The sequence below is a fragment of the Mus pahari genome, chromosome 22, assembly GCF_900095145.1.
Source record: "Mus pahari chromosome 22, PAHARI_EIJ_v1.1, whole genome shotgun sequence".
In the NCBI taxonomy this organism is placed as follows: domain Eukaryota; kingdom Metazoa; phylum Chordata; class Mammalia; order Rodentia; family Muridae; genus Mus; species Mus pahari.
Genome location: NC_034611.1, coordinates 39,969,472 through 39,980,535, shown reverse-complemented (window position 1 = coordinate 39,980,535; position 11,064 = coordinate 39,969,472). Strand labels below are relative to the sequence as shown.

Genomic DNA, 11,064 nt, shown 5'->3' with positions numbered 1-11,064 from the left:
GTTTTTCGAGACAGGGTTTCTCTGTGTAGCCCTGGCTGTCCTGGAACTCACTCTGTAGACCAGGCTGGCCTCGAACTCAGAAATCCGCCCGCCTCTGCCTCTGGAGTGCTGGGATTAAAGGCGTGCGCCACCACGCCCAGCTCGGAGTGCTCTTTCAAAGGAGTACCCCACCATAACCATAACAACAGTGATAACCTAAGTTCAAACTCCTTAGTCAAACAATCTGCCATGCTATGAGCGATCTGTTGCTATGTCTTCCTCTGACCCACTCTTTACAGAGCACCTGCTGCTCCTGCCACCCACCCCTGCTCCCTGCACACCTACCTCCGACATGCATGCCTTCTCATTCTACTCACAGCTCTATCACACTGGCTCCTTACAGTTCTTTTGCTTTCTTCTTATTTAAAGATAGGCTCTCAGTGTGTAGCACCGGCTGACCGGGGACTTGCTATGTACACCAATCTGGCCCTTGCCTTTCAAGTTCTGGGTTTAAAGCACTATGTTCAGCCATATTTCTTTACATTTCTATCTCCTCTACATATAAGCAGTCTGCAAGTTGATTTTGATATTAAATCCAATATAAACATATATCGTAACAACTGAATATACAACATATGCCATTAACAACTTGTATACAGGTACATGTGTATAATATATATAAGGCAAACCAAATAGAATAAATCCATTAAAAATAAAGTTTTCCTCTGCTGCTCTCAAATAATGAAGTATTAAGGAAATGGCATGAAGGGAAGAAATCAGAAATCAGTTTTATCATTTTATGTTCAATAACTACAGAACCTAGCTTATACAAAATGATCAGTTAAATTCTTTCTAAGGAAAATAATAAACAAAAGAACCAAGAAGATTGTAATTAAGACTTTGGCTCGCTTAACAAAAGTGACGAGCCAAATCAACTTTCTGATGCTACAAATAACACAGCCTCTGGTATTTAAGGCTAGCAATATAAATTAAGAAACTTACAGAATATATGAAAGGTTCATAGTGGTTAAATAATGAAACATGTAATGTTTCCCATTATAAATACATCCTAACAGTAGGTATGTGAAAAATAAGTGACTTCAAATCATGAAGTACAGTAATAGGCATACAATTAATGTTTACTAAATGAGCAATTAATTATACACTTTAGGTAAAAAGCACAATTAACCCATTTATAGAATAAAATATAGTTGGATGAATCTCTTAAACAAGACCCAAAACACACTTTTTGAGAAGGCCCTCTAATCCAGTCTCATTCAAACAGCACTGTCTATGTCCATAGACACTGACTGGGAAATAATAGTTTGCTACACAGATCCAAAGAAAGTACTCATATCCAAAAAATAAATAATTTAACCCACTTGAAAGGAAAAAGATGAACAACAGAAGAGAAAACCTGGGTGAAAGAACTAAAATCTTTTTAGTTCTTTTGCACATAAACACACGTGCAAACACACACACGCACCACACAGCAGAAACCCTGATGCATTATCAATTCTATTACAGAACACAATGCCTAGAAAATTTTCAAGTGAAGGAGGTTAACTCTACGGACACTAAGCAGTAAACCCCAAGAACATAATGCAAAATAAATAATAAGTAAATAATAAATAAAATTGGTGATCACAGACTATGCAACAGACTCTAGAAACCTTGTAAAGGTATACTTTGTACATCCAGAGATATAAAAGAAGGTGGGTAAAATGTTTTGAAAAACATCCAAGGAAGCAATAAACACTAAATGCATAGCAGAGGATATCTGGAAAAGAACTGAGAATAGGATGAACAGTACATGCAAGTCTGTTAGGGCTAGGGAGATGACTCAGTAGATGACGTGCACGCTGCCCAAGCCTGGTTCCCAGCACCCACATGAAAAAGCAAGGCAAACCCTGATGCTGAGGGAGGCAAATCCCAGGGCTCCCTGTCCAGCCTGCCTAGCCAAAACAAGGAGCCCTAGGTTCAGTAAGAGACTGTCTTGAAAATTAAGATGAAGAGAAACAGGAAATACCCGACAATGACTGCTGACCTCCAAATTGCACAGGCAAGGGAACACACACACATGTGCGCACACACACATTAACAAACACTGATACACAAAAAAATATAAAAACATTATCAAGATTTAACTACTCTAGAACCAGAGAAATAGTTCTGCAGTGAAAGTACCTGCCACAAAGTCCAAAAACCTAAATTAGATCCCTGGTCCCCACATAGTGAAAGGAGATAACTAATAACTAACTCCTGGAAGTTGTCCTGGAACCTATACACATAAGGTATGGCATGCATGAACATGTAATAAATGAATACATGTATTTATATTGTTCTGTACATTTCTACATAATCTACATTTTCTTTTTTCAAGAGCATTCCTAGGCCAAGAAAAACTTGACTGTGGTGGTTTTAATAAGAATGGTGCTCTCTCTCCTTCTCTTTCTTTCTCTCCTTGTGTGCCCCCTTTTCTCTTTCTCTCTCCCTCCTTACCCACCACCTTCCCCATGGTGCTGAGGTCCCTCTTGGTCCTTGGGGCCAATAAACTCATCCACCTGAGAACAGGTTCCCAATAAGCCTGCCTTTATTATAATCTTAAAAAATAAATGGTCCCCATAGACTCATCTATTTAAATGCTTTGTTATCAGGGAGTGGCACTATTTAATAAAGGATTAGAAGGTGTGGCCTTCTTGAAGGAAGTGTGTCACTGGGAAGTACAAAAGCCCACACCAGGACTAGTGCCTGTCTCTGTCTGTCTGTCTGTCTGTCTGTCTCTCTCTCTCTCTCTCTCTCTCTCTCTCTCTGCCTTCCTCTTCCTCTCCCTCTTTCCCTCTCCCCTCCTCCGTACCTCACCATAACAATAGACTGAACCTGTGAAAGTGTAAGCCAGCCCCAATTAAATGTTCTCCTTTCCTGGAGTTGTTGTGGTCATGGTGTCTCTTCACAACAATTAAAACAGTGACTAAGACACTGATTGATCACCTATTAAAGTGCAGCTCGTAATCAGAGTTCAAAGGAGACAGTATGTATGCTCCCATTCAACAAGGAAATAAAGCCACTCCCCTGGCCTTGTGGATCAAAAAACATCTGATAGGTGGGAAGAATCACCAACTTTGCAAAGTACTTGTCTTTTTTTTTTAAATAATTATTTGTTTATTTTATGTCTATGAAAACATTGTAGCTCTCTTCAGACACATCAGAAGGGGGCATTAGATCTCATAGATGGTTGTGAGCCACCATGCTGTTGCTGGGATTTGAACTCAGGACCTCTGGAAGAACAGTCAATACCCTTTAATCGCTGACCATCCCTCCAGCCCACAAAGTACTAGTCTTAAGGACTATAAACAGCAATAAGAACAACAAATGGATGGAGAAACGAAATGGCTCAGTGGTAGTACTTGTGCCTCTTGCAGAGAACTCCTATTTAGTTCCCAGCACTCAGGTCCAGGGAATCTGATGCCCTCTTCTGGCCTCCATGAACACTGCACACAAGTGGAGTTCATTCATTCATTCATTCAAGCAAAACACTCATTCACAGAAATAAAAATAAATAAGTCTAAGAAAGAAACAAAGAGCAAGCTGATGTTTCCTAACTCTGAGGTGCTTACGTTGAAAGCTTTAGTTTAAATTATAAAAGTTCAAACAAAAATTAAAGTTATATACAATGAAAATATTCAGAAAAAATGCTCTTAAATAACTGGGATTAATGCAATCCTTTTAATACTACAGTTTACTGAAGTAAAATGTAATTCCCCCAAAAAATACCTTTTAAAATACTGCTAGAAATCTGCAAATCTTAAATACTTTAATTACAAATTCCTAAAATGTTTTCAGTATGGTTTAAGTAAATGACTTCATTTTTGTATTTTTGAGACAGGATCTGATGAGGGTACCCTTAAACTCCGGACCCTCTTGTCCCCTCCCCCAGGCATGTGTCATTGTATCTGACATAAACACTTTCTCTGTTCATTACGAACACTTGTAATCTTAGTACTGGAGGTGCAGCTCAATGGTACAACACTTGTCTAGCCTATGCATAAATTCAATACCTAGAACTATAAAAATATATTAATATATAACATGCACATTAACTCAGTGACAACTCTAACAATTGTATGAATTATAAGAGTACTTACATTGAACTTAATTATGTCATAGATCAAATATCTTGGGACGGCCTGTCCATTTACTTTGTCAATGATCATTTCCTTGAAAGAAACAAAGATGCATTTTTACTTTAATAGCAACTTTTTTCATTTTATTAGAATATAATACACACAGAGAAAAGGTATAAAGCTTCAATATATGTTTTGATTAGATTTCAAAGCACACACACTTATAAAATCAGTATGTTTTCACAATGTCAAAAACCTTTACTGAATATTTATAATATATGCTGTTATAATATATGATGCTACCTCCTTGTGTTTTGAGTTAGAGATCTGTAGTTTTGTTTGGAGTCAGAGTCTTGCTATGTAGCCCTGGCTAGTCCCTAGCTATGTAGCCCCTAGCTCATGAGGTAGCTAAGGCTAGTCAGGAACTCTCATCAATCCTCCTGCCTCAACCTTAAAAGTGTTGGACTTATACACTTGCACCATCACAACCAGTTATATGTCCTTTATAGCTGAATGGCTACACTATAGTCTCCTTTATGTTTAGATTACTGGCAATATTATTAGCAATATTTACAAGTAAACATTTTTTAATTCTGAAATTCAGCATCATTTTGATAATTATGTTTAATCACTGTTTAAAATTGTTAACATGCTGATTAATTTAATCTTATAATAAATTTTCATACAAAGATCACTTCATAAAATCCACCATGGTTATTAAAAAGTCAAAACAAATTCTGTATGAGGCACAGCGGAATGCAGGCCATCTCAATATCTGGGGACAAAGGCAGGAAAGTGAGATTCAAAGCCATCCACCACCTCAGGGCTATGATTACAGGTGTGTGCTGTAATGTTGCAGTCATACAGCAGTCTGGATAGAACCAGGGATTTGTTCATGATGCCCAAGTACTCTACCAACTGAGCTACAGCTCCAGTCTCAAATTTGTTATTTTAACCTATTTATTGAAATGTGTTTACTTAAACATTTCCATATGACTACCTTATACAATAACAAGGTGGTACCATGATTTCATTTAGTGCTTCTTTTCAACATCTGTGACCTGAAAAACTAATTTTGCATAGCAGACAAAAAATTCTCACAAATTATGTTTTAAAACATGAAGAAAAAAAGGTTTTGTTTAATTCTATGGGTGGGTATATATGCATCTATGTGTGTGTGTAATTATATTCACTTGTGTATGGGGAGGATTATATACATGCGGCAGCATGTATACAGAGGTCAGAAGACAAACTGCAGGAGTCAGTTCCCTCCGACCAGGTGACTCTCTAGGACAGAACTCAAGTCATCCAACTTGGCAGCAAGAGCCTTTATCCACTGAGCAATGCCAACAACAATCCTGGCTTTGATATTCTGGGGTAGGTTCACTATGTAATCCAGGCTGGTCTTGAACTTAACATTCTCCTGCCTCAACTTGCTGAGTCCTGGGATTGCAGGTACCTACACCATACCTAGCTGGAAAGGCTCATAGTCTCTGTTGCTATTCCTGTTATTTACATAATGAACAAATATACCAACATATGTACAAGATTTAAATATTGTTATAGGTGAGCCTATTGTAACCACTCTTAAAAAAATACAAACCTCAATCAATAAATTATCAAATAAATAAATTTATAGGGATAATATTTTTAATTAAGCCTAGAATTTTCCCATTATTCTTTATTAGTTCTTTCCTTAACAAGTACTTTTTATTTTAATTTTATGTTTTATTATTACTGTACATGTGCATGATGTACATGTGTGGAGGTGTGAGGACAGCTCTGTGAATTAGGTTCTTTCCTTCCACCTTACGCGCTTCCTAGGGATTGAGTTCAGGTGACCAGTCCTGCACAGAAAGGACATGCCCACTGTGATGGTTTGTATATTCTTGCACCAGGGGGTGGCACCTCTTAGAGGTGTGGCCTTGTTGGAATAGGTGTGACCTGGTTGGAGTACATGTGTCACTGTGGGTGTGGGCAATACTCTCACCCTAGGTGCCTGGAAGTCAGTCTTCCACTAACAGCCTTTGGATGAAGATATAGAACTCTGAGCTCTGCTTGTGCCATGCCTGCCTGGATACTGCCATGCTCCCACCTTGATGATAATGGACTGAACCTCTGAACCTGTAAGCCAGCACCAATTAAATGCTGTTTTTATAAGATTTGCCTTGGTCACAGTGTCTGTTCACAGCAGTAAAATCCTAAGAAACCCACTTAGCCATCTTGCCACCATTTAAATAGTTTTTAAGCCTATAATTTCTGTCCTCAAAACAGTTTGGAGTAGCTGAAAAGATTTCAGGAGCAGAGCCCTGATTTCACTCTCAGTGCTCAACACGGTACTTGACAATCGCCTGTGACTTCAGTTCCAGGAAACCCAAAAACAATTTAGAAATCCAAAATTATGGTGTTTATACATATAGATACATCACTAAGACATTTATATCAAATAGTAAGTCTAAAACTGCTAAGTGGAAGTGTACTTTTAAAAGCAAGTACAGCTTTCAGTTCCTTATGCAACTGAAGCGATCAGGAATGACCTTGACCAGACTTGACCAGAGCACTCCTTCTCAGTCAAGCTGAAGATTCTGTGAAGATTCAAATCCTGAGACTACAACAGGCCCCTCACTTCCCCAACACTTCTAGCCAACCGTTTTAAGAATCTACACTCTGGAGCCGGGCGTGGTGGCGCACGCCTTTAATCCCAGCACTTGGGAGGCAGAGGCAGGTGGATTTCTGAGTTCGAGGCCAGCCTGGTCTACAAAGTGAGTTCCAGGACAGCCAGGGCTACACAGAGAAACCCTGTCTTGAAAAAAACCAAAAAAAAAAAAAAAAGAATCTACACTCTGCAGCCAGCTGTGGTAGTACAGATGCAGACCACCACTTAAGAAGCAGGAGCAGAGTTCCTGAATTCAAGATCAGTCTAGACTACTAGACGATCTATAATAAGAGCCTATTTAAGAAAGAAAGAAAGAAAGAAAGAAAGAAAGAAAGAAAGAAAGAAAGAAAGAAAGAAAGAAAGAAAGAAAGAAAGAAAGAAAGAAAGAAAGAAAGAAAGAAAGAAAGAAAGAAAAAGAAACTTCAGTTCTCAAGGTAGATGTTACTGACAAAGGTGTTCTATTTTTCAACACTGAACACCCTGCACTGAGCCAAGCCCACAGTGACAGCCATCAAACAGGGACATAAGCTATTCCAACATTAGGAGTTTCTGTTATATTTTTTATTAGTTTTTTTCTTTGATTGTTTGGTTTGATTTTTTTTCAGACAGTCTTACTATGAGCCCAGGCTGGCCTTGAACTTGCTCTATTCCTGTCTCGGCTTTTCAGTGTTGAGATTAAAGCATATATCACTATGCTCAACTTTTACCAGATGTTTTATAGTATTCTACATTTATTTTTATTTAAAAGAGCCCTTTTCTGTTAGAAATGAATAGGGGAAAGCTATTTTGAGGGATAAAATTAAAAAGCCACTTCATAATTATTAAAAATAAGTAACTACTTTTCAATAATAAAAAGATTTAATTTTGTTCCCTTATGATTTATTTAACTCATTTCCCATATCTTGAACAATTTTTTCTACTAAAGAAAATATATGAAAAATGCTGTTTGGACTCAAGGATAAATATTTGAAGTTTGTTTGTTTTGTTTTTGAGACATGATTTCATTATACTAGCCCTGGATGGCCTTGAACTTGCTACAAACCTCTGCCTCCCCAATGCACTGTCATTCTCAGCTAGATCCCCCATTAAAGAGAAATTAATTCAATGTAAGCATAGGTAACACTAATAATGAGTGCAGTACTTAATTTTTTTAAATATACATAAATAAATTACTTACCCCATCCAAAAGAGTATTTGATAAATGCATGCGAAGATCTTTACGAAATGGGAATTCCAGATTTGAAACATGAAAAACGGAATTATCTCTGTCAATCATAAAAACTTCATTTGTGCCATCAATCAACATCATATAACTGTAATAAAACATTAAAAGGTAGTATTAACATATGGTAACAGAAACAGAATGATTACAACAGCTCACTTGTTTTCTCTTGACTGGCAACATTTTCATGGAATGGTACTACAGTCCCTCTTTCAATCATACAAATTAAAACATCACAACTTTCTTTTTAGGAAACATAAAAATAGGAAACGATTATTATGAACATAAATATGATGTGTGTTAAGAAAAAAAATGTTTTTGTAATCTTGATTAGATTCTATATCAAAGTATTTCAAAATGTGATATGTATGTATAATACATATGTATGTGTAATAAATATGTGTGTATTTTATAAACTAAACATGACACTTTCCATATCAAAGGTGATAAACACTGAGCTTAAACTATTCAATGCTCTTTTTACCATACCAACTACACAAGTACTTCTCTTTCTTTGTTTTTGTTTTTTGTTTTTTTGGGTTTTTTTGACAGGATTTCTCTGTATAGCCCTGGTTGTCCTGGAGATCACTTTGTAGACCAGGCTGGCCTAGAACTCAGAAATCCACCTGCCTCTGCCTCCCGAGTGCTGGGATTAAAGGCATGCGCCACCACACCCAGCTACTTCTTCTCTTTCAATCAACATTATGGTAAAGTAAAATATCAGTATGTCAGAATTCTTACTTATAAGTATAAAATTTAAGTATTTTGAACATGGCTATGAGAATTTTTATTGATCTTTATTCCCAATATGCAGGAATTTATACACTTAACAAAGTAGTCATTCTCCAGAAATCAAGTTACACACATGGTATCTGCAAGTTAATAAGAATTTGGGGTTGTTGGTTTTGTTTTAAGACAGGATCTCATTGTGTTCACATGTGATGGTGGTACACACCTTTAGTCCCACAGCAGCAGAGGCTATTTTAAAACATAAAAATATCCATTAATATTAACTCCATTAAACTCCATCTCTGACCACCTCTTTTGTAAAACTATACCTCCTTAACCCAAATGTTTTTAGATTTCTTTCCAACTGTTAAAACAAACTAAAACTTTTTTAAAAGATTTCATTCATTCATTTATTATGTATACAGCATTCTGCCTGCATGTATGCCTGCAGGCCAGAAGAGGTTACCAGATCTGATTATAGACAGTTGTGAGCCACCATGTGGTTACTGGGGATTGAACTCAGGACCTCTGAAGAGCAGCTAGTGTTCTTAATCTCTGAGCCATCTCTCCAGCCCCCAACTAACTGAAACTTCAAGCACATTTTATATATTGTTTAAATTCCTTCCTCCTCTTCCCCTTTACTGAGCTCCCATCCATGAACCAAAGTTAGCAATAGATCTGCATCAAACCAAAGTACAAGTCCTAAGAGCTGAAGAGAGTGGCGTTCCATCCTCCCCACCCAGGAACTAGAACTTCTGAGGGGAGAGCAAGACTGGTGATAAAGTTGTCAAAAACATCTTAAGATTACTTCTCACAAGGGGCATCCAAAACACTCCTTTAGATACATTAGTCAAAATTGACTTCCACCATCAAGAATGCTACTAAGTATGCACCTCCAATACTAGTTTTGTGGGTTTGTGTTTTTTTTCCCACTCTCTTGAGCTGAGTGCAAATTAAATATGTCTATGATATAACAGCAGTGTTATGTCCCTGGCATACCCTTGATACCAAGGGTTACATAATACTAGCTATTTATATAGAATAACCTTGTACCAAGAGGCAAGACACCTACATCTCATCCTTTGCAGAGACACATCAGAAGGCTGAGTTAGCCTCTCCTATGGATCATTTCCCTCACAAGACTCCATTACCTAACCACTGCTACCCTTCTACTCTCGTCTCATCCCAGGGAACTTGCAAACATGTTAAAAGACAATGCAGAGTTTAGAGTCACTTCACAAAGGACAATGTAGAAGCTCTCCTGACTAACAAAAGCTATTCAGGTATACACATTTACTCGCCAACACACTTCTCACACTTTGTTCTAAAAATAATACAACTGACTTGCCAGCTTGAGGTTCCATCCTTCCCTGTGTGATGGATGCACACTAGCCCCTGTGTCTCCCTGATCACTTCTTTACAAAACTACACCATGTCCTCTTTAATCCAAACATTTTTAGACTCTTCACAACTTTAATAGAAACTAAAACTTTGAATATAATTTATATATTTTTAAAGGTCCTTCCTCCTCATCCCCTTTACTTAGATCCATCCATGAGCATCGCATCACACAAAATTACAAGTTCTAAGATTCTACACAGGTCCTACAGCCTCCACAGGGAATGGCTATCTCCTCACCTCCTAAAACCACATTGCTCAAGGAGTTTCTAAACTATCCAATATACTTACAATGCTATAATTATACTGTTTAATTAGCAGTGCAATTACAGTAAGTTTCATTATCTTTGTGGCAAATATACAAACTAGGTAATTTAGCTATCTTAGGAATTAAGTAAAATTCATTGGCTAATTTGAGAATCAAACCACTACTTATGCTAAAATTCTATAAAACACAATTTAAATTAAAGGAACCACAGGAAAAGAAACCAAGATAATTCAAAATCTTGTTTCAGACATATCCACAACACAAGAAACAAGTTGATATAAACATAATCCAGCAGATTAGTTTAAGATCAAACCTACTACTGTGTTTACCTGGCTCATATAACGTTTCAACACCTTAAAGAAATAACTACTGGGAGAGAAATCCATCATTTTAACCTCCTAAGAATTCAAAACTTAATATTAAGGTCTTTGTTTTTACAACATACATATTACACTAACACCACAGTCACAACAGGTCTCAAAACTTGGACGAGTCCTGAGGAAAAAGTGTCTCAAGGAGACTCAGCCTCCTGGAGTCCTGGCATTTCCAATAATCTATATACACGAACCCTATCCGCATGTTAGTATGGTGTATGTTCTCTCTCAGTATTATTAATGCCTCTAAAGATTGAATTTTTACCATAGGTAAAGTTTCCACCAGTGTTCCAAAGTCCTAAAAAATTCCTTAA

General features: G+C 37.2%; 1 protein-coding gene across 3 annotated transcripts in view; it reads right to left on the bottom strand.

The window, feature by feature from the left end:
* Rngtt (RNA guanylyltransferase and 5'-phosphatase) overlaps positions 1–11,064 on the bottom strand; it is a 175,882-nt gene that overhangs the window by 127,845 nt on the left and 36,973 nt on the right. For all 3 annotated transcript variants that reach the window (XM_021222038.2, XM_021222039.2, XM_029533371.1), the window contains exons 9-10: positions 7,937–8,072; positions 4,125–4,196 (exon numbers count right to left, since the gene is read on the bottom strand). In XM_021222038.2, the coding sequence (XP_021077697.1) occupies positions 4,125–4,196; positions 7,937–8,072 (208 nt within the window). The remainder of the gene's footprint in view (positions 1–4,124; positions 4,197–7,936; positions 8,073–11,064) is intronic.